Source organism: Rhinolophus hipposideros (genome assembly GCF_964194185.1).
Source record: "Rhinolophus hipposideros genome assembly, chromosome: 20".
In the NCBI taxonomy this organism is placed as follows: domain Eukaryota; kingdom Metazoa; phylum Chordata; class Mammalia; order Chiroptera; family Rhinolophidae; genus Rhinolophus; species Rhinolophus hipposideros.
Genome location: NC_138066.1, coordinates 19,060,797 through 19,086,118, shown reverse-complemented (window position 1 = coordinate 19,086,118; position 25,322 = coordinate 19,060,797). Strand labels below are relative to the sequence as shown.

Below are 25,322 nucleotides of genomic sequence, written 5' to 3'. Positions count from 1 at the left end.
ATATATTTTAACATAGGGTCCCATTACAGAAATTTCTTTTATAAGAGATCAACTTACGACAAAAGGATAATGGCTTTTCTTCTAAAAATCCACCTCCACTTCTAATCCAGAATTGTAAGTAAAGGATACTTTTCCTGATATCACAAGTATTTGCCATTAACAATGTTACAAAGTCTTTTACATCAGTTCTAAAATTCTCAGTTAAGCAGATCGTCTGTAGGTAGCTGGCAACATTTAGCTGAGAGAGAGAGAGAGAGAGAGAGAGAGAGAGAGAGAGAGAGAGAGAGAGAGAAAAATGGAGAAAGAGAGAAAAGAAACATGGTCAATTGCAGAGTTAACCAATAATACATGTCTAAAAGTAGACAAATTTTGCTAAAATTTATAGTACTGTAAGCACCTATTGAGAATAAAACTGATCTGGAAAAATGTAAAGGAATATACTACCAAATTAAAAACATTTACATATACTTTCATTAATTGTATTTATCAAGGAAACTGTTATCGAACCTGCATCCTGGAGACAATTTTATTAAACCTTGAGAAAATAAATCTCTTAGGATTAAATAATGGCACAACTTAATGGAATATTTTATAGCCATTAGATTATATATATAAATACTGTAATGATACTGAAAAACATAATTTTTAAAAACCAGAGTTAGAGAATTTTATGAATGCACGCATAAAAGCATAAATGTATGTAAACACAAAATAGAAAAAAATTAAAAAACGTGACATGTTGGGGGTAAATGGACCAAGTAAATTTTTTCATTTTAGGGTTCCATTAATATTGCTATAATATTTTTTTATAAAACAACAAAACATGAAAAATTCGCTTCCTATTGTTGTTTATGGAAAGCTTTTTACCTGAAAAACAAATAAAATTGTATTTACATTTCATAGATTTTACAAGACTACTACTAGCATTTTTACTTTATAGTAATAAATAAGACAATTAAAAAAATTTCCCCTATGAAAACTTTGGTATATATAGACACACACACACACACACACACACACACACACACACACACATTACTCCTGCACACTCTGTGACTTCTGCGTCCCACAAACTTTGAATTCTGCTTTCAATATCAAAGGAATACCTATTATCAAACAAACCCTGCCATCGATAATAACTATAAACTCAGTAATCAACTTAAAAAACCAACTACCTGAAGGCAAGAGAGCAACCAAAGGGAAATCAACACTAGGATCCCCAGTCCCTCGTACCCCTTTTAAAATTGATTTTTGACTAAGGGCACACAGCAGCAGTGTGACTAAACCTCAGAGAGAAACTCAGTGCTGCTGGCTTGAACCAGAGGACAGAGTTTTCGATGATCACGGAAGCGGGAAAGTAAGAGGGGAGGTCCATGACAGTACAGAAATTGAAATTCTAGAGGAGAATACAAATCACTGGTTGATGTTTGAACATCACGTGTGTGGGCCTGTCTCAAAACACAGAAATTTTAGCTGCTACACACTACAGAAGAATACTTGTTCAGAGGAACATAACAGAAACCAGAGTATCTACAATGTGTCACAAAATGCAGGATAAAAAAATCTAAAATGACTGGCATATAAAGAAACAGGAAGAGTAACCAATACCGCAGAGACAAGACAGTCAGTGGAGACAGATCACAAGATGACGAAGATGTTAGAATTAGCAAGGAGTTTTAAAACAGCTAGTAAAACTATGCTTGAGGAAAGCATGTTTATAATTAAAAAAAAAAACAAAAAATAGGAAATCTCAGGAGAAAAACAGGAGCTATGAAAAAGAAGCAAAAAGAAATTATAAAACCCAAAACCATAATATTAGAATAAAAGTTTCCCTGAATGGGACTCATGGAATAATGGAATTGCCAGGAAAATCAGTATCAATAAACTTGAAGATAAATCAATGTAAATGATCAAATCGAGTACAATTAGAAAACAATGGGAAAGGAGAATAGCATGCCTCAAAGACACATGGGACAATGTAAAATGTCTAACATACCTGTAATTAAATTCCCAGGAGGGAAAAGAGACGAAATTGGCATAAAATAAATTTGAAAAAATAAGTCTAAAAATTTCCCTAGTTGGAAGAATGACATATATTTAAGGATTATAGATGCCCAAGAACCACAAGCAGGAAAATATGAAGAACAATAACACATAAGGACATCACAGGCAAATTGCTGAAAACTAAAGTTAAACAGAATCTTAAAGGCATAAAAAAAGAATGACATGTCACATGAGGCCAAAAAAAGAAAAGATTGGTAACTTATAGTAAGAAGACAATAGAATGGTATCTTTAAAGTACTGATGGAAAAAAATGAGAAACCAGATTTCTACACCTATGGAAAACATCCTTTGAGAATGAGTTAAAGACTTTTTCAGGTAAATAAAACCTAATATAATCCATTACCAGCAGACCCACTCTAAGAATTGCTAATGAAGTGCTTCGGGCTGCAAAGAAAGAAAACCAAAGAAAAACTTGGATCAAAACATCAAAAATCATATAAGTATACGGGTAAACATAAAAGTCAACTTTTTATCCTCATAATTTCTTTAAAACATATATGACTGGCTAAAGCAAAAAAGAAAAGAGAGCACTGTATTGGGGGAATTTATAATATATGTATGTAAGTGTAAAACGTTTGAAAATTAAAGCACAAAAAAATACAGGATTGTAAGTGGACTTATACTTTTGCAAGGTTCTTATATTCTCTGTGAAAATATAAAAATGCATATTTAAGAAATGCATATAGAAACTACTAAAAAATATGTCCTAAGCCATTTCATGTGGCCTGGAAACTACACACCTATATCCTTCATGAATGTAGACACAAAAAGCCTTAACAAAATATGACCAAATCAAATCCAGAAATAGATAAAGAACATAACATATTATGATCATATTATCCTAAGAACACAAGACTGTTCTGACATTCAAAAATCAGTCAACATCATTCACCATATTAACAAAATTAAAAATTGTCTCAAATTGTCTCAAAAGAGAGAAAAGGTATTTGATAAAATTCAGACCCACTCATGATAAAAACTCTCTAACTGATAAAGGATGTCTATACAGCCAATATCATACATCATGGTAAAAGAATGAATGCCTTTCCCCAACATCAGGAACAAGGCAGAGATGTCCACTCTAACTTCTATTCAACAGTGTACTGAAGGTACACTGGCACTAACCACAGCAATACGGCAAAAACGAATTAAGATACAGATTGGAAAGGAAGAAATAAAAGTGATTTTAACTGACATGACCATCAATATTGAAAGTTCTACGGAATCTACTACTACAACTAATAAATGAGTTTATAGCAAGGTCATAGAATACAAAAACCGATTGTATTACTATATACCAGCAATAAACAATTGGAAATTGAAATCTTAAAATACCATTTACAAGAACAACATAAAACATGAAATACTTAGGACTAAATTTAACAAAATACATGCAAGATTTGTACAATGAAAACTACAAAACATTGCTGAAAGAAAGTAAACCTCTCTTCTGAAAAATAAACTATTCATGAATCATTTTTAAAATGTCAGTTCTCCTGAAATTGAGCTATAGATTCAATGCAATTTCCATCAAAACACCAAAATAAACTGTAAAAATTGGTAAGCTGTTTCTAAAATTAATAGAGAAATAAATGACATATGATAGCCAAAACAATTTTGCAAAAGAACAAAGTTAGAAGACTTACATTCCTTAGTTTCTGGACTTACTAAAGAGCTACAGCAATCAAGACAATGTCATATTTTCACATGGATAAAGAGACTAGTTAGACTCATACATGGTGTATTGATTTATGACAAAACTGGAAAGTAATTTATTAAAAAACAAATTGCTTTCAACAGTGCTGGGACAATTGGATACCTATTGAGAAAACAAATCTCATGTCTTACCTCATATTGCATACAAAACTTTAAATAAATCAAAATCCTATATGTCAAAACTACAAAACTTCTAAGACAAAAATCTGTGTGGGGGCCAGCCTGGTGGCTCACATGGTTGGAGTTCCGTGCTCCTAACTCCGAAGGCTGACGGTTCGATTCCCACATGGGCCAGTGGGCTCTCAACCACAAGGCTGCCAGTTCGATTCCTCAACTCCTGCAAGGGATGGTGGGCTCCACCCCTGCAACTAAGATTGAACATGGCACCTTGAGCTGATCTGCCTCCTGGATGGCTGTTGATTGGAGCGTGGGCTCTCAACCATAAAGTTGCCAGTTCAATTCCTCGACTCCCGCAAGGGATGGTGGGCAGCGCCCCTGCAACTAAAGATTGAACATGGCACCTTGAGCTGAGCTGCTGCTGAGCTCTCGGATGGCTCAGTTGGTTGGACAGCATCCTCTCAACCAGAAGGTTGCCGGTTCGATGCCTGCAAGGGATGGTGGGCTGCACCCCCTGCAACTAACAATGGCAACTGGACCTGGAGCTGCGCTGCACCCTCCACAACTAAGACTGAAAGGACAACTTGACTTGGAAAAAAGTCCTGGAATTACACACTATTCCCCAATAAAATCTAAAAAAAATAAATAAATAAAAAGCTAATTAAGAAAAGCAGACACCTTAATCTAACATAATATTGTATGTCAACTGTAACTGAAAAATAATAAATTATTAAAAACAAAAGCAGATCAAATATATGGTGATGGAAGGAGAACTGACTCTGGGTGGTGAACACGCAATGGAATTTATAGATGATGTAATACAGAATTGTACACCTGAAATCTATGTAAATTTACTAACAATTGTCACCCCAATAAATAAAAATTAAAAAAAAAGAAGAAATAAGTCAGACAGAAAAAAAAGAAAAAAATCAGAAGCAAACACACACACACACGCACCCCACTACAATGGCTAAAGTTAAAAAGACTGACAACAGCTGACAGAATTCTCATGCACTGAAGACCTATTTGGCAGATTCTTTAAAAGTTAAGCAACTAATATAACGCAGATGACTGGTGGAACAGCATGGATAAATATAAATAACATAATGTTAACTGTTAGAAACCAGATACAGTAGGACACATAATGTTTCCTATTATGTAAAATTTCAGAATCAACAAAACTAATAATTAAGGTTAATATACTTTAGAATAGTGGTTACTTGTGGTGGGAAGGGGAGTGCTGACTAAAAAGGGCTCATGGGAAGTTTGAGATATGATGGAAATGTATATTTTGATCTGGATGATGGTTACATGAAGGTTTACATATGATAATATTCATCAGATTGTATACTTAAGGGCATTTTAACTAGATGTAAATTTCACATAAATAAAGCACCGTTACTATGAAAAAAACCTAATAGACATTGGAGTCTAATAAAAATTTGAATTTTGAAAAATAAATTTTAATTAAAAAAATAAATGTAATAACCAGAAGTTTCCTAAAACTCAAAATTTTTAACATATTCCTTAGTAACCACATTTTAAAATAAAAACTATCACAATAAACCACCTTTCACACAATTGTAACATATAATTTATGACCACCAAAATTCAAAACTTACCAGTGAAGGAGTATTGAAATTAATTTCTTCAAAGCAGCCATCAAACATTAAACTAAATGTTGGATCTATAGGAAAAAAAATTTGTTTTAAACATGAAGACCAATACATTACTTTTTCTAGTTATACTTATTCTATGGAAATATTCTGTTATTTTATCAGTAATAAAAATGAAGTATCATGTCAACTATAAAATGATAGAAATTGAATTTCTGTTTTGACCTAAAGTAGCTATGATCTTTTAATTAAACTACCACCTAATGTGATTACTATAATTTTTAGAATACAAAAACTGTCAAATGGGCCTTTAATTTGTAAGTGGAGTCTAACATAAACACATTTTCCTATAGAAATCCATAGCAGAGGTAGTATACTGAATATTTGCAATGAAAAATGTTACAAAACAATATTATAATGCACTATTTATAATGAAATAAAGAAATTATATGAGTTTTAAAATTAAACACTGAATGCTAATTATTGGGAAGGTGGACCGATTCTGTTAGGCTGATGATGGTTTACTTTAGCTATAATAGGTAATAATCCATATGAAAGTGGTATGAGGGATTAAGGAATGACTAAGTTCAATATTAAGGAACTGCAGAAAAGTTGGGTTCCATAAAAAATTGTGACCAGTAAATGAGGTTTGGTGATATAATTGTAGGTATGAGAAAGAGGCAAAGAGAAGGATATGTTATTTCCCCTACCAAAGCCCCTTTACTGGCTAGTCCACAATACTCTCCATCTGTATTCTAGGCTGCTGTTGGTTTCCTAAATACCTAACATCCAATATAGTGATTCATAGTAGTACCCATTTTTAAAGTCATTGACATGTGCAAAGTACTATATTAATTTTATAATTACTTAAGGCTGTCAATCAACTGCAAATTTTTAATAATTCTTAGTTTAAAAAGTGATCTAGGAGTCTCATTTTAGAAAAAAGGGCTTTAAATTCTAGCAGACCTTCAAAGAAACATTTCAACCTAAAATTAGAAGCTTTTCCAAAATATTTTAACCAAAAGTGATTAATTGTAAAATCATTGTTACCTACCACTTGTAGTAAGGATTACAGGTCTTTTAGTTGTTGCCATGAATGTTTTGATTGCGTTCAAAAACCCAGCATCTTCTTCAAAAATGACATCAACCTAAGAATCATTTATTAGAATATTAATGTATTAAGTAACAATACATGTACTGGATATCAGTGATGAATATAGTAGATATACTATTTGTCTGTTAGCGACAAAATTAATGAATTTACGAACAGTGTGAATTCAGGCTATGCTAAAATCTTGCAATTCCTTACAATATAAGCAAAAAAAAAAAAAAAAAAAAAAAAAGATCAAACATTAAACCAAAGAAAGGCAGTCACCTGTAACTGGATAAGTGTGAGTCAGAATCACTTCTAAAATCATTGAACAATAATTAATAACCCAGGATTGCATTAATCATCTTCCAGAAAAATTCTTCTATGGTTTACCACATGGCTTTCATGTTAAGTAGATACGAGTATTCCTGACTTTCTTGGCTATTTTATAATATTTTACAGCAAGACATACAATCATCTTTAGAATAAGTTTTTATCACGAGATAGCATAAATGTATACCTCTGTAACCCTACCTCCTCAAAAAGAATGAGAGATGTTGCATTTTTCTTGCTGGGTTCCTCAGCTCCAAATTCTTTGACATTTGAATTAGATGTGTTTGTAGATTTAGTCTGAATAATTTGTTTCTGTTCAAAAAACGTTTTGATTCCTGTGTAAATAAAATATTAATATTTTATGTAAAATCCACTTGTAATAGGACAGTGGATATTTCCACAGATGAGGTCAAACTGAAATCCTCTATCAAAACTGAAACAAAGTGGGTGGCCAGATGGCTCCGTGGTTAGAGCGAGCTCTCAACAACAACGCTCTGCAACTAAAGATTGAAAATGGTAACTGGACTTGGAGCTGAGCTGTGCCCTTCACAACTAGATTGAAGGACAACTACTTGGAGCTGATGGGCCCTGGAGAAACACACTGTTCCCCGATATTCCCCAATAAAATTTATAAAAACAAAACAAAACAAAAAACTGAAACAAAATATTAAACTCCTATATGGAGGACCTCCAGCATCACTAGGTTTAATAAAGCGCAATAGGAACTCATGAATGTATGTATCAGGGTCATTAGTATTAAAAATGTCAAATTTATTTTCTCAATTTAATTACCTTTATTATTTGCTTCTTACCTTTATTATTTTCCAGAAGTTCTCCTATTTCTTCATTATTTTTTGGCTTGGAAGACACTTTAAAATAATTTACCAAAGTTTTAGGTGCAAGTGCTCGCTTTGGTCCACTACTTTGTGGTGATGGTGGAGGAAGTTTCCTTGGTGATGTAACAACTTTCTTAGGAGAACTTAATTTTTCTGCCAAAAACAAATTGCACTTAAAGACAAATATTTTAAAAATTAAACAAATAGCAAAACTGAGTTATTCAGTCTATATTTTTACTCTTACCAGTTAAAAATCAAAGATACAGAAATTTTCTCATTCTTACATTCAAATACTCTGTACACTCAAATATTACTGTATTGTTAGTTATTCTATCAGTAGAGAAAGTAAAACCAAACATACATTCTTGAAGCAAATAATAATAATCCCTCCACTGATTTCTCTACACCTTTGAGGTCAGTAAAAGCTAGACGGAAAGTGATAACAGTACATACTGAGCACATAACAGAGCTTTGTTGTCCAACTTCAGCTTAGCCTTACAGTAAACAACATGTTTTTCTAAAGATGCTGTGGAGGATGGATACAAAGTTAAAAAACAAGTGGCTGATCTCTCCCAACCCAGAAGCGGATGGCTGCCCAGCATTTATTCCAGAGCATGTCCTTTTCTCCCCTCTAAGTACCCTGATTCAGTCCTTATATGTCCTAATTATTATCATATGGCTGCGGAGCAAAATCGTCTACACATACCATCTTATGAACACAATTCCATGGCTCTGTCCTACTCTTTTTTTTTTTTTTGCATACCCTATCTCCACAGATCTTATTATATACCTTGCATCTTACAGGTGTTTGAAATACTTATTGAAAATTTTGAGTTTGAAAAAATTATCATCGACATCATAAAAACAGGGCATTTTAACACAAGGTAAGAGACGGATACTCTTCAAATAAAAAATATTTCTTTATACTGAAAAGATTTCAATTTGTTAAAAAACTCACGAGTCTGTCCTTATTTTTCTACTTTTGTCATGAACCAAGGATTGCTTGATCATGGACTGCCATCAGTCCAAAGATTGGTTTTAGAAAACACACACCAATTTTCACTTTAAGATATTCACAAGTGGGGCAGCCGGTTAGCTCAGTTGGTTAGTTGGTTAGAGCGCGGTGCTCATAACAACAAGGTTGCTGGTTCGATCCCCACATGGGCCACTGTGAGCTGTACCCTCCACAACTAGATTAAAACAACTACTTGACTTGGAGATGATGAGTCCTGGAAAAACACACTTAAAAAATAAATTTAAAAAAAAGAAAAAAGAAAAGAAACTTCATCTTCATCTTCTGAATTACTATAAAATTTTTTAAAAAAGATATTCATAAGTACTTGGCTAAATTTTACCAATATAATCTTTCAAAAACATTTTCCACCACAAGGTCAATTCCTTGGAGAAACAGCTAATTCTAGGTTGGGGGCATCTTTTTTTTTTTTTTTAATTTTATGGGGAATATTTGGGAACAGTGTGTTTCTCCAGGGCCCATCAGCTCCAAGTCATTGTCCTTCAACCTAGTTGTGGAGGGTGCAACACAGCCCCAAGTTCAGTTACTGTTTTCAATCTTAGTTGCAGGGGGCGCAGCCCACTATCCCATGGAGGGAATTGAACCAGCAACCTTGTTGCTGAGAGCTCACGCTCTAACCATCAGTCGCCCCCTCCGGAAGCTCAGCGGCAGCCCATTGTCTTTAATGTAGTTGTGGAGAGCGCAGCTCACTGGCCCACGGCCCACGTGGGAATTGAACTGGCAACCTTGTTGTTGAGAGCTCGTGCTCTAACCAGCCGAGCCATCCGGCTGCCCCCTAGGTCTGGGACATCTTAACAAGCCAGAAAGCAAGGAAAATATCTAACCTTACTGGGGCTATGTCAAAAGGACACAAGCCAATAAAAAATGTTTCCTGCTAGCCGTAGATGAGATAACATGAGCACGAAAAAGAAAAAACACACAGGTTTCTGCTCCTGGCCAAGATACAGATTGAATTTAGCCACCCATCTGAAGTAACAACAAGACACTGAAAATATGTGAAACAATGCTTTTCAAGACTTTGAATACCATGCAACAAAGGGCAGTGATGTCTGAGAGATAAGAAGCAAATAAGGTGAACCCTAGAGATTGCCTAGCTCACTGCCTTGAGAGAATTTCCAGGCCACAGTGAGGAGGGGGAACTCAGTGTAGAGATTTCCCTGAGTTGTGGAGAGGTTTCTTGAGTTGTGGAGATCTAATGCATAGTACATATAGTGAATACAGACAATGATATATTACAATCATCAAACTTCCTGAGTGACTGAGTGACTTGGGAGTCCTAGGAGGGCAAGCGAGATAGAGTTCATATGGCAGAATAGCAAAGAGAAGAGAGCGACACAGAGAGCTCTGGAAATCTGCAGAAGTTCCCACTCAAGTCTTCAGTTGAGTAATGATCAGTGAAGGTTTGGAGGAAATAACCTGTAAGGCTCACAAAGAGTTGGGAAGTTACTCTTCCCTCTAGACAGAATGGCAAACTTCGTAATTAATGGGGCACTGAACAGAGTACTCAGAAGGCCTTTGCCTAAGTAATGGGGTCAAATTAGCTCCAGACTGAATGCTGCTATGTTCTCACTTAATACAGCATAAAAGACCTGAAAAGATCAAACTTTCTATGTAGCTTAATTGCATCACAGAATAAAATTCAAATGACTTATACCACAAAACAGGAACGCAGAAATATCCAGCATCCAACAAGATAAACTACATAAAGTCTGACATACAATCAAAATGATCAGGCATCCAAAAAAGAAAGAAAATATGATCAATCATGGTGGGGCAATGGGGGTCAGGGTGGGGGAAATCAATCAATTGAAACCACATCAGAAATGACACAGATGATAGAATTAGATCAGAACAATAAAACAGTTATTATAACTGTATTTCATGTTCAAAAACTGGTAGGAAAGATTGGGCATGGTAATACAGAAGATATAAAAAGGACCTAAATCAAGCATCTAGAAATGAAAACTATAATATGTGAAATGAAAAATGTACTGGATGGTACTGGCAGCATGGTATATACTGCAAAAGTAACTTGTGAACTTGAATAAATAGTAATAGAAACTATCCAAAACGAAACACAGAGGGACATATGACTGGAAAACTAAACAAACAGTAAGTGAGCTGTAAGAAAAGTTCAAGTGATCTAAAATATACATAACTGGCGTTGCCAAAGGAGGAGTGCTGGACATAAAAAAATGTTTGAAGAGATAATTGTTAGCAAGGATGTGGAGAAAAAGGAACCTTTGCACAAGGCTAGTTCAGCCACTACGGAAAACAATATGAAGGTTTCTCAAAAAATTAAAAATAGATCTACAAGGGGTGGCCAGTCAGCTCAGTTGGTTAGAGCACTGTGCTCTTAACAACAAGGTTGACAGTTCGATCCCCGCCTGGGCCACTGTGAGCCGTACCCTCCACAACTAGATTGAAACAACTACGTGACTTGTAGCGGGTGGGTACTGGAGAAACACACTTAAAATAAATAAAAAGTTAAAAAAAAAGATCTATGATAAGATCCAGCAATTCCACTTTTGGGTATATGTCCAAAGGAAACAAAAAAGGTATCGAAAAGATATATGTATTCTCATATTTACTGCGGAATTATTCACAATAGCCAAGGTCTGGAAACAACCTAATTGCCCATAGTAGATAAATGGATAAAGAAGAAGATACAGAGGGTGCCAAAAAAATGTATACACACTTTAAGAAAGTAAAAGCTACTAAAATTGTAATACTCAATATATACCGATAACAAAAGACGAATACAAGTCACGTTTGATTTCTGCAATTACAAGAGGTGCTCAAAGTGGTTACCATCAGCGTCCAGACACTTCTGATTATGGCGAACTATTGCTTGAGCAACGTTGACAAAAGTGTCCACTTATATACATTTTTGGGGCACCCCTGGTATATCTCCAATGGAATATTATTCAGACATGAGAAAAAGGGACATCCTGCCATTTATGACAACATGGATGGATCTTGAGCACATTATGCTGAGATAAATTACACAGAGAAAGACAAGTACTGTATGATGTCACTTATGTGTGTAATCTAAAAAAGCCAAACTCATAAAGGCAGAGAGTAAAACGGTGGTTACCAGAGGATAGTAGTGAAGGGGATAGGACAGATGTTTAAGGGTACAAACTTGCAATGAGTAATAATCCTAGATATCTAAAGCATAGTACATATAGTGAATATAGACAATGATATTATATTACAATCATCAAACTTCCTGAGTGACTATATTATTCCAATAACTAAAAAGAATGATAATTATGTAATGTGATAGAGGTGCTAATTATCGATACAATGGCAAACATTACAATACATAAAAGTATTGAATTAACACGTTATACACCTTACATTTACACAATGTTATATGCCAAATATATTTTAATAAAAAAGAAAAAAAAAGGTTAGAATTTCCCCAAATGTCATAACTATAAGCCCATACAAACAAAATACCCTACAAACCCCCAAGCACATGAAATATTTTAATATACACCAATGTATATTTTGATCATAAGCGCTTGAAACTAGTGATAAAGAGAAAATCTTAAAAGCAGCACAGAATAAGGAACACAAAGGATTGATACACATTAAATAAATACAAATCCATGAGTTCATAGTAATACTAAAAAAAAAAAAAGGTAAAACTATACAAAAACTCACTGGTTCACTTCAGAGACTAGGACACCGTTATTTTAAGAACTGGTAAGTAAAAGGAAAGAATGAAGCATTTCTCATGCCTTTCCTGTACAGACTGTATTTCAAAGTATCTAAGAAGTTGATGAGAAATAGTGCTTCTTAGAATTCTAATTAAGAAAGGTTGAGTGAATTACAAAAATCACCATTTTTTAACCCCTATGAAATGAGTCTACTAGACAAAGATCACTCATGGCTCCAAAATACCATTAAATAAGAGAGTGATAAAGAACTTGATAATGGATGGATTCGAGTGAAAACAAACTCATCAATCAATTTTAATATCACTAAAAGTGGGATGACCAGTCGTTATGTATCTCCTGTTATGATGCTATAGGAAATACATACAGCCCCGCTTATGTATTAGGTTGGTGCAAAAGTAACTAAGCTTTAAAGGGGTAAAAAAAAAAAATTGCAGAAATGGCAATTACTTTTGCACCAACCTAATATATATGCTAACCTCAAAACGGAACCTGAATGTAGTAAGGCCACAGATCCGAGCCGCCAGTTTATAGGATATACAGGGAAGAGGCATATGCTAATACCATGAAGATACAATCAGCCAAATCCAGAATGTGAGAAATTGTATGACAAATGACCCATGTTCTTCAACTAAATGATATGAAAAGAAAGGGTGAGGGAATTGCTAGAGAGATTGAAAGAAACTTAAGAGACATTAATCAAATGTAAGATGTGGGCCTTGTTGGGATTTTGATTTGAACAAACCATTTGAAACAACAGAAAACTGAAATTAGACTATGTATTAGATCAAATTAAGGTATACAGTTAATTTTATTAGATATAAATTTTAATTTATATCTGATTATGATATTGTGGTCGGTTTTTAAAAAGTCCTTATCAGTTAGAGATACCTATTAAAGTATATATGGGTAAAATTATATGATGGTCTTGACATTTGTTTTCACAGAGTCCAGGAAAAATTTTAAAGGCATGTGTATATGTAGGAAAAGATTAAAAATGGATATCAAAATGCTAATTTAAAATTTTCTTTCTTAGACTTGATTTTTTCAAAAGGTATGGCAAAGAAAACACTGTACTTACTTGGTGACTTGCCTAAGTTGTAGCTATTAAAAAAACAAGGTTTTTGTGAGTTTACACCTTGCTTGTCTACTTGATGGGACTGAGTGGCTTCCTTCAGTTGGGACAGAATTTGCCTTCCACTGCGCTGAGAAGAGGCATTCACTTCAAATATCTAAAAGAATGTATGAAAAAAGACACAATGGTTTATGTTTTCTTTTCATTCAATTACTACACTCACACTGCTCCACTGTAGCTATTACTAACCTTAAATCCAAGCTCCTGAGCACAAGCATATACGGCAGCAGTTTTCCCCACTCCCGTTGGCCCTGTTATAAGAACAGTATTGCAAAGGCGATTCTCTTCTTCATCTGAACTGCCTTTAAAGTCTATTCTATCCGACAGATCTGAAAAATAATTCAAATGCACATCAGATGATAACTGCTTAGGCAGCAAATCTACTTCACCAAACCCAATGATCAAATCCCACAAACTTCTTTCCAATAAAGGCTGGAAATTTAATGGACAAAAACTAGAAAACCAAATATAAAATACCAATTAAGAAATTTTACAAAAGTTTTTAACTAATCTAACTTGAAATAAATGCCAGTGAAATGTAAAAAACATGACTCAAAATACCTTCCTGTTTCTCATCTCTTTTTCCCTTCAAATTTTGTTTTTCTTCCAACTCAGCTCTCCTTTTCCAGTCTTTCAACCAACTGTCATAAGAAAATGTATGTTAATGAAAGTAATTCATAGAATATAGTTATCTTTTAGACTGTATCTTGAGATGATTTAGCGCAGGGGGGAAGGGGGAAGGTATGGCGTATTGTTAGTTTTTAAGTACTCCATAGCACTTCTGAATCAACTAAATAGTAAAACATTTTTATATGAGCATGAATATTTTAAAATGAAGTAATTATTGCCTAAATATACAAGACTATATGTGCAAGCATATTCACTGCAACATTGTTTACATTAGCCTCCAAAAGAAAAAACCTAAAAGTACATCAGTAGGGGAAAAGATACATTATGGTACACTCATATAAGACACCAGTACACAGCAACTAAAAAAAACCTTAGGTGGATTGTGCCATAACATGAAAGATGTCTAATATACAATGCTAAGTATAAGAAAGATTAAATTCTAGTCTGGCGCTAGACTATCTGAATTTAAATTCCAGCTCCACCACTTTCTAGCTGTGTGACCTTAGACAAATAACTCAACCTCTCAACCTCTCTAGGCCTCATTCCCCATCTGAGATAAGGACAGCACATTTACCCTCATATTGTTTGAAGGATTAAATGAACTAAGAACAATGCAAATACTTAGAACCGTGTCAAGCTCAAGGTGTTAACTCTTATTATGGGTTACAATTCCTTACAAGAAATCCTTTGGGCCAGGTGAGTTTTAGAATTCAGAATTTTTCAGATATTAGAAAGGTAATTTGGTACACATACCACATATTACAGAATACCTCTAAAGGGGTCTGTGGCAGTATGTCCATAATCATTTAATATTTGAATTTTTTAAAAAAATGTATGAAGTACAAAGTGGGATCAATAAAAACCATAGTAAACTTGATGTAACAAAACTAATAAACTTTGAGTTTTCAGAACTTTTTGGATGTGGGAAATGTAGACAAAGGATTATGGACCAGAATTAGTAGTAATCTGATCTCATTTGTTAGGAAGAAACTAACATGCACATAAATTTTTACAAGAAACCTTTAATAGTGGATTTACCACTCAGGAAAAGAGAGGGATACTTCATTTCCCCACACACATTCATCATGATCTCTCCAAGGATACTGAGTCCAAAAAACCCAGGATCGTTAAGACAGGCATGCCTCCACCTTTACCACGTGAGGCTGAGGAGAGCCTCGTTCTCCTGGTAAGGCCTGTACTGACTAGACATTAATAGAGGGGGCTTGCTTTTCATCATGAGAGTGTCCTAGACTAGTTGCTCTCACATGGGGTGCAGGGAGGTTCCAAGACCCTTTTAGGGGATCCTTGGGGTCAAAACTGTTTCCCAACAACGCCAAGCAATTGTTTGCCTTTTCCACTCTCATTCTCTAACTGGTGTCCTGTTCAGAGGCTACAGGACGTATGACAACATCACCCAAAGGCTAATGAACATGTACTTGACATCTTAGGCTTTAAATGTCTCTTTCAACTCCTAATACATAAATGTCCATGGGTAGAACAGAAGTACTTGGGGGTCTAAATTATAATTTTTAAGAGTGCAAAGGGGGCCTGAGTAGGAGTGCCAAAATTAGGAAATAAAAACACAGGATACCCAGCCAAATCCAAATTTCAGATAAACACGGATAATGCTTGGGATATACTCACATTAAAAAATTATTCATTGCTTATCTGAAATTCAAATTCAACTGGGAGCCCTATATTTTACCTGCCAATCCTAAGCCAATGATCAAAAAGTTTGCAAACCTCTACCCTAGCAGACAGCATAATGAATCAAGAAGGATATTTGCTTTTCACTTACAAACTTAAAAAAAAAATTTTAAAGATTTTACCAGGTACTGTATTACTTTATATTTCTAGGATTTATAATAAAATAAAATAATAAAATGATTCATAAACTATTTCTCATTTCCTTTACAAATTTTACCAACCTATGTAACTTTTTTATAGCTAGCTCATTGCCTACAAGTTCACTGGCGTTCTGAGGTTGATACTTTTCTGTCCAAAGCATGTCTTCAGTTCCAGAATCTAAAGCAAAAAATAAACATTAAAGTATTTTTTCCTTGACATAAGCATATTTTCTTAGACATTGACATTATTGTTTCATGTAATAACTGTATGTACAAATATTTATATTTACAAAATGCCAAAAAGTCAATTTTAAAACGTAGTATTACATTCAAAATTCTTCACATCAAATTCTCCCATAAAAACTGACCACCAGTCTCATGTACGTACGTCAAGTTTAAAAGTACACATTTAAATTTTTAATAACCACTTAAGAAACGTGAAAAGTAATTTGTACCATAAAAAATAGCTAAAGAACAAAGACAGCATAATTTTAGTGGAGCCTCTTTTGACCACTGGAAAAAAACATGAAAACGTCCAACTAAGTCATTCTGGGTAAAAGGAGAAATGTATTATATCTTAATTGAGAATAATTAATGTTATAAAGATGCCAATTCGCTCCAAATTAATCTATAAACTAATGCAAAATCAACACTCCAATGGATTTACGGGGGTAGTTCTTTTAGTAGAGCAGGTGCATGACAATTGTGTTTAAAAACGATGGGACACTCCCTGTATGAATATCAAAACCTACTCTAACACTATATATATAGATGAATTAATCAATTCAATATGCTACTTTGGAAAAGCTAAATAGCCTGAGCAGGAACATGTCAAAGACATGAGAAACGGGTGTTAAAATAATACGCATAGTGTTACCCAGATTTTTAAAAAAGCTTATGTATTTATGGAAGCACAGAAAAATCAAAGACCAAACACCAATCTGTTAAATGTGATCTGTAAGACTAATCAGTAAGGCTTCCATTCTTATTTTATACACATGTTTGAATGTTGCAATAAGCATATGTTAAAAAAGAGGGAAGTGAGAGGTTAAAAAAAAAACAAAAATTCTAGAACCAGAGGGAGAAAATTTAATTTACCAGGAAGAGAAGATATTTCTGATGTAGATTCTTTGTCATCATCTATTTGCAGAATACCAGAATCTTCTGCTTCTGTTTCCATTTTACATGTTATACTCAAAGTAGTTTGTTTCTTCCTGGATGTTTTAGAATATAGACCTTTGGAAGAATCTAGTTTTATCCCAGTGGAGTTGTTTCTTTTGTCAAGTTCTTTTGGTTTGCAATTTATCTTTTTTGGACTTTCTGAATACTCATTTAGTTTCTTTCTTTTTGACTTATGATTTTCCATTTCCACTCGTTTCCTTTTGGTTTCTTTTAGCTTGACATCAGGCTTTAGCTGTGGACTTTCTATTTGGGGAATAATAGAAATGCATGAGCTTACTAATCAAAAAAAATTTTTTATTATCCAATAACCTTCACATCACTTCAAAATATCCAATAGTCTTGCTACTATAAAATGAAAACATAAGAATCAAGTATGGCATACTGAAAGCAAGCCGAATATTTTGTTATTAAGACTGCCTTTATACTAGCTACATAATTTCAAATGGCCTCATCTAAGGCTTTCCTTAAATGAGTTATTAATATTTTAACATAATTAAAGCTGTCATTGGGTTGGTGTCTCTGGAAGCTGGCAGGGGCTAACACTACATTGCACAAGATGCTTTATTTCAGTAAACAATTCTCCCTGCCAACCATTAGCAATCTTCTTTTCGTGGTGACCACTTCCAAGGGTCAATGACTAAGTCTTAGCATCTTCATAAGTGAAACGTTAACGTAAATGACAATAATTACCACTAACCTGGTTTATGATGAAATTCAGAGGGTACCTGGTGCTCAGTTTGTTTTTTTAGAAGCAAAGGAAAATATTTCTTCAAAGAAAATTCAGGATTTGACCACCTAATTTCCTCCAGCAAAAGATTTCTTACTTCTTCAGTAAAATCTTTCCTTCGCCCCCTTAACTGAAGTAAAGAATAAAATGCTCAATAACAGACCCACATTGTCTAGGAACATTAAGCACAACACTACCAACTACTTTCTGCAATAAATCCATATCAATGTAGGATTAGCTTTAGTCACTAAATGTAACCTTGATTTCAATGTCACCAAATACAACTCTGATGGCAAAGCTGCATTTGCATAGCTTTTAAAAGGACTTAGTTCATATTTCTATTATTCTCTATTTCAACTAACTGTACGTATTAGGTTATAATGCTGACTTATAAAGTATATAAATGTGCTATACATAATGTAATCTTTTTTTCTTCTTTTTTTTGGGGGAAGGGGAATAGGACTTTATTGGGGAACAGTGTGTACTTCCAGGATTTTTTTCCAAGTCAAGTTGTTGTCCTTTCAATCTTAGTTGTGGAGGGTTCCGTTCAGCTTCAAGTTATTGTCCTTTCAGTCTTAGTTGTGGAGGGCGCAGCTCAGCTCCAGGTCCAGTTGCCGTTGCTAGTTGCAGGGGGCGCAGTGCACCATCCCTTGCGGGAGTCGAACCGGCAACCTTGTGGTTGAGAGGACGCGCTCCAAACAACTGAGCCATCCGGGAGCTCAGCAGCAGCTCAGCTCAAGGTGCCATGTTCAATCTTAGTTGCAGGGGGCAGAGCCCACCATCCCTTGCGGAACTCGAGGAATTGAACTGGCAACCTTGTGGTCAAGAGCCCACTAGCCCATGTGGGAATCGAACCAGCAGCCTTTGGCATTAGGAGCACGGAGCTCTAACCGCCTGAGCCACCGGGCCGGCCCCCATAATGTACTCTTTTGAAACTGGCTATCATTAACTCTTAAAACATTTTTATAGCTCTAGGAGTATGTGAAAGAGATATGTACTTCAACTGGGATTTATTTTTCTAAATTGGACTCTACGAAAAAAATGAATTTTAGGCTACAATAGTAAATACCCAATTTTTTCTTCCTCTGAAAGATGTGAAGGAAACACCCTATAATGAGCTCTCTAACACTTACCACAATAGCAGAGTTATTACTTTTCAAATTTGAATCCAATGTTGAAAATTCACCAAGAGCAATAACACATTTTGAGAGATCTATTACTTTAGTATTCAATTCTCTAAGTTTAGTTAAGAACGGATAAGTGGGCGATTTCAAATGCCACAAATGGCATCCTAAAGAAAAACAGAAAAAATATTTTAATTACCTTCATTCACATACTATCCATTTATCAAGTGTCAAGTACATAAACATGAAAAGACCTGACAACAACTACATAGTTAATAGAAAAGTACCAAAACTCAGATGACTACACAGGGAACAAAATCCTCACCTCCAAAGTATATAATTAATAAAAATTACCTAGTCCTCCCTACCAATTGTTAAAAATAAGCAAATATTAGCAAGTTTTCTCTTCTTTTTAAATCAACTTTGCTACTCAGGGCAAAAATTTCAGGATCAGTTAACATCCTCATTTAAAGTTTAAACTTTGAAATCAGACCTGGATTCAAATCCTGACTCTGCCACTTACTAGCGAGGTGAGTGTAAATACATTTACTTAGTTTCTTCATCTGTAAAGTGGGGGTGACAATTATAATATTCAACCGTCTACAGTTGTTATGGCGCTCAAGCTAGATTTGCATATGAAGTGCTCAGCAGAATGCCAGAAATACTAAGTGTTCATTCACTATCGCTTAAGGTTATAAGAGAGAGGTTCTTTCTGTGCTTGCCTCATCTGCTCATCTACAAAGAGATATGCTAAGTTTTACAGTAGCACTCCTGTGAAAATGGGTTTATCAAAATCAGGGAAGAAAAGCATAACTAATTTCTATAGTTGAACATTCTATTAGAAAACGCTTTATAAAGCTGAACTAGTAAATAATAAGACAGTCTTCGTCAACTGAATGGCCAGCAGCAGGGCTGCAAAAAGGGGAAAAGTAGCATATTATTACAAAGACTGGCTGACAAGTTCCCCATACAAATGAGAGGCTGAACAAAACTCAGAAAGTGTGAAGGTCAGAAACACAGAAGGAAAAGAAAGAGAACACAGTGTACATTTCATGACAGAAGGAGTGCACTAAACCAAACCACAAAGCCAGCTGAGGAAAATGTAACTGTCTTTGTGCTGATAGAAATAATTGTAGGTAGAAACAACAATGAAGTAAAGATAGAAGGCTTTGTACATTACTAGCAATTAAAAACCATGTAAGTAAAGTAAGACTGTGGTTGCTACAGCATTAGAATCCAAATAGAATTAGGTTGTGATCAAACTGATACCACCGTGTAAGGGGCTTGTGCAAACAGCTCACTCTTGTGCATGGTGCATGTGAAAAAAGGGTGAACTAAAGCAATGAAACACCGCTACTTGTTTCCCATACTGCTACTTGTTACCTATCCCAGAAAATGTTCCAAAATATAGGTGTGGTACTAAACAGCCAAAGCTGTTCTGGAAAAAGAGACAAACAGATTGCCCCTGCATGTTCAACAGGAGCCTGGACAAGGATACACACAGGCTAGAATTTCAGAAGGGAATTGCTTCCTTTTAGAACATAGCACCTCTCTGGAGAACAACCTTCACTTAAGGTCCCGCACACATGCCTGCTTTCCCTGGCATGAGGGGTAAAGCCTGAGGAGGCCTTTGGCTTTCTTGTCCCCACCCCCATCCTGAGTCCAAGGTACAGGAAGAGACTTTAAATTCCCACTAAAATCTCCGTAAGAATTAAACTTAACCCTTAGCCTCGTCTTAAACCAACTTGCATAGTTTCATATCACTTCTAACATTTTATTTATTTATTTTGTAATTAAATTCATTGGGCGTGGCATTGGTTAGTGTTATAATACATTATCTGCATACTGCATGGTGTCCTCATCACCCAAAGTTTAGTCTTCTTCCATCAGCATATATTCTAACATTTTAAAATTAAATATTCAATAATAATTAATAAGCTTACCATCATCTTTTTGTTGCACATGAACTACTCTCTGGAAACTGGCACTCACTGCATTGTACACGTCTAACGCAGTAGCTTTCTTTGCAATTTGTCGTTTCAACAAATCTGGCAGACCACTCATTAGGAAGTCACGCTTTGCTTTAAATTTATCACAGTCCTGAGATCTTTCAGATGTACCTTGACTTTTAAGTAAATGAGGTGAAAAAGGAAATCTAAGTTTATAAACACTTAAAACAATAAACTATAAGATACGTTTAACTTAATTTGAAAAGATTTTATCAGCTAAGATGTTAGCTGGTCAAATTCTTTCTTGCTTATCATAAAAACAAGTCTATCATTGTTAAGAAATTAAATAAAAATAAGTATATCTAGAAAAAACTGACTTGAAGTACCAAAAACAGTAGCTGTACATAGTAGGTATTTAAGTATTTACTGAATAAGTTCATGATCAGCTTTTTGGTATTTGTGGTTTGCCTGTTAATTTTTCCATTATTTGTCTAAAGATAGCCACAAAATGTTTGCAAAAGACCAAGAATCTTCAATTTCAGTTGCAGCATTATTAATATTATCATCTTTTAAAATAAACATTAAATAAACAAATAAATAAAACGAACTTATTAGGTTTCAAATGCTAATTTACATGCTTTCTCATCAAAGAAAATGAATACAAAATATATTTCATAAAACATTTTGGTATTTAAAACTTTGTATTGGACTGACCTGCTTTCATCAAAACCAAGGATAGGTTCAGCTGTTTTATGAGCCTTTCCGGTAAGAAATAAAGGAGCGACTTTCATTTTTCCTTAGAAAAATAAATAGTTAGGTTTAGTATTAATGTTTATTATCTCCACTTACTTCCAGCTGCTTTCAAAATTATCTCTCTATCTTTTTAAACTTTTAAAAATTAATTCTTTAAATATTTTTTTAAATTAAAAAGAATTCTATATAATGATCTGATGTCTCAACCTGACAAATCATAGTTAGAATCTCCTGGAGAACAAAAGTTTTGTAAACTACAAATTCTCACAACACACCTCTGGAAATTTTTAGTTAATATATCTAGAGAAGGAACTGAAGATTTAATTTTATTTTTTTAAATTTACTAGATGATTTTGATGATTACTTAGGTGTGGGAACCACTAACTTAACTGAGGATAGATACACAGAAATTCAATAACTTAAAATATGCTCAGTTATCCATTGCAAAACTCGTGAATACGTTATACCTTTACTTGTTAAAATAGAAATAGTATTTAACACAATCAAAAGTTTACATTTTATAAGAGATCAAATTATAATTCAGAACAATATAATACCCTCAAAAACATTCTAATGTTCATCATAAATGTTATCAAATCTGATTACCAGATACATTTTTAGGAGTCTTGTTAGGTTTTTTTCCTAGCACATCATTTAGACACTGAAGCTTCTTCTGATTTGTCTCAGGATGCTTTAACGAAGTAGGACTTGAATCTATTATCATTACAGAGTCCTAAGATAGAATAAGAAAAAAAATGTTTAAAATATCTCATACAATCAATGTGGTTAAAATTTAAAAAGGATTATAGTGTGAGAAGCCATAAACAAGATAATTACATTAGCAATTCCATACATCTCCCCATGATGAGACTACAAACTGAAAAAAGTGAAAAATGCACCATCTGAGGAGAAATGAATAATTTAGTGTGATTAGAGCCAAAACTCTGTAGATTAAGGCATTGTTTTGAAGGGAAGAGCTAGTTCAGCCTATGAAGGATCTTGAATGAATTGATAAGGATTCAGACTATATTCTGTAGGAAAAACAGAGCCAAAGGCTTTCAAAGCAGAACTGAAAATGGTATCTTTTCCACCACCTCAAGGCTATGTTACAATACTTTGTAACTTTATAATGGTTTCCTTCACCCACCCCAAACAGTAGAATAGGACAGAATTTATACTCCAATAAATATCTGTAATACTTACTTCTGTGTCTGACATTTTTTTCCTTTCAGGAAGAGACTGATGTCTTGATGAACGCCTTAAGGGTGTCACTATTTCTTCAGCAGCTTTTGACCTACTAATATGTAAAGCTTTTGCGTTTTCAATCAATCGTTTTGCTTTTGATACACGTTTTGAAGTATTGATTGCCTAAAGAAAAATGTAAAATATTTAGATCACTGTTAAACATGTTATTTTTACTAATAGAAAAAAATAGAAAAGGCAAAACTATGGAGACAATAAAAAGATCAGTGGCTGCCAAGGGCTGTAGGGGGAGGAAGGGATAAATAGGCAGAACATAGAAGATTTCTAAGGCAGTGAAACTAGTCCGTAGAATAATACAATGTTGGATACATGTCTTTCTACATTTGTCTAAAACCACAGAATGTACCAGAACACACCACGAGTGAACCGTAATATAAACTTCGGGTAATAAAGATGTGTCAACTTAGGTTCATCTGTTAACAAATGTACTACTCTGGTATTGATAACGGGTTAGGCAGTGCATGGGTGGGTGCAGGGGGTACATGGGAAATCTCTGTACCTTTAGCTCAATTTTTCTGTGGCCCTAACACTGCTCTAAAAAAAGTCTATTAAAACATATATAATAGAAAAAAATATAATCACAAATCACATTAAATAAAAGAAATGGATATTCAAACCTTACCAAGGAAATTAAATTAAAATGTATCTAATTATACTTGCTTGCCATTATTTCTTACTTGAAATTTATCCAGATAAATAATTTGTGAAAAACATTCAGAAAGATGTCTGTAGTATAGAATAGAATTGTTGGTTACTGCCCCACCATTTTCATGGCCTGTATTTTTTTAGTCTCCTTTAGGCTGAATTCTTTGGAGAGAGGTTGAAAAGGTATTAGGTATAGAAAGGAGTGCTAGGTAAGAATAGTCTGGTTTTCAGAGCTGGCTCTGCCTCTGTTGTGCTCATTGATCATGTGCATTTAAATATTGTCTTCCAGATACACTGCTTTCCATATTCTGAGTTCCACAGGTTTTCATGTTTGGATACACACACGAGTTGCAGAACAGCTTTCCATTACATGGTCCCTTTTTAAAATGACAGATGTCTATTTAGGCATAGGATAAAGTCTGGAAGGATAAACATGAAACTATAAAAAGTGGGTTACTCTATAGAGTCGGAGTGAAATAATGAAAAAAAGTTTTCATTTTTAATGCTATATATTTCTGCTCTATTTGTTTTTTAAATAAACGTTTTCTGCTTTTTAAAACCTTTCAAATGTTTTTTTTTTTTTTCAAATGTTTTTTAAAAACATTAAGAAGAAGAGGCATGGATATTTAAAACATATGCAAGAAGGTTAGGAACATTAAAGATTTGCTTCTGTAGTAGCAGAGTGATAGATTTTTACTGTTCAAGTAAAATTTCTGGCAGGCTGATGAACCTCAAAGTCAGTTAATATTCAAAATAATTCACCTAAATTTAAATGAACAACTCAATCATTGAAACAAATTGTTATACAGAGAGGCATGTTTCCGTGAAGTTGTGGGAAAAATGTATGTAGTTTGGCAAGAAGTTATGCTATTCCTTGAAACCAGTGTTTTTTCTAAAAGTTATTTTTCTGATACAAGTTTTTAAAAAGTTCATATTTATAGAAAAACAGAATAAAGAGAATTAAAATCAACCATAATTTTATCACCTCAAAAATAATTTCTGACACCCTACTTCCTGACCTGCTGCCTATCTTCCCAGCTCTTATTTGGTTACTCCCGACCACGTCTGGAACCTGTGCTGACAGCTTTCTACCTCCCTATTGATCAGCCTCTGGTTCCCCTCCAGCTTAGATTCCACTGCACATCACTTCAATCGTTCTAAAAAATGTCCTCACCTCCTTTGGCCCTGCTGTCGTTCTGCCATGGCTTCCGGGGGGAAAAACCCAACTCTGGATCAATCTGTCCTCCTTCTTGCCTAAATGTAGGCCAACAATCTCAGCTGAGCACTCACTACTCAACTAAACTACACTTACTAAGACTGCTAAAAACCAAGGGACATTTCACTTCACATCTCACTAAATTTGTCTGCAGCATTTGACAATACTGACCACTTTCTCGACTCCACGAAACGCTTGCATGACATCAAAGTCTCCAAGTTGTTCTACAAGTTCAGGCACTCTTCCCACGTTCTCTTCTGCTTAAAAGACAGCTGTATTCTAGTTGTTTTCCAACAGGCTAAGAACCATCTTTCCAACTACTTATAGTTGTGTGGCTCTGGGAAAGTCACTTCCCAGAGT

At 34.5% G+C, this 25,322-nt stretch overlaps 1 protein-coding gene across 1 annotated transcript in view; it reads right to left on the bottom strand.

Annotated features, from left to right (window-relative positions):
* ATAD5 (ATPase family AAA domain containing 5) overlaps positions 1-25,322 on the bottom strand; it is a 38,264-nt gene that overhangs the window by 5,092 nt on the left and 7,850 nt on the right. Inside the window, exons 4-19 of the mRNA XM_081030253.1 lie at positions 23,042-23,206; positions 22,445-22,571; positions 21,800-21,881; positions 21,080-21,261; positions 19,146-19,303; positions 17,983-18,142; positions 17,202-17,528; positions 16,185-16,281; positions 14,188-14,267; positions 13,816-13,955; positions 13,573-13,723; positions 7,749-7,925; positions 7,138-7,271; positions 6,568-6,661; positions 5,520-5,584; positions 58-238 (exon numbers count right to left, since the gene is read on the bottom strand). Of these exons, the coding sequence (XP_080886379.1) occupies positions 58-238; positions 5,520-5,584; positions 6,568-6,661; positions 7,138-7,271; positions 7,749-7,925; positions 13,573-13,723; positions 13,816-13,955; positions 14,188-14,267; positions 16,185-16,281; positions 17,202-17,528; positions 17,983-18,142; positions 19,146-19,303; positions 21,080-21,261; positions 21,800-21,881; positions 22,445-22,571; positions 23,042-23,206 (2,320 nt within the window). The remainder of the gene's footprint in view (positions 1-57; positions 239-5,519; positions 5,585-6,567; positions 6,662-7,137; positions 7,272-7,748; positions 7,926-13,572; positions 13,724-13,815; positions 13,956-14,187; positions 14,268-16,184; positions 16,282-17,201; positions 17,529-17,982; positions 18,143-19,145; positions 19,304-21,079; positions 21,262-21,799; positions 21,882-22,444; positions 22,572-23,041; positions 23,207-25,322) is intronic.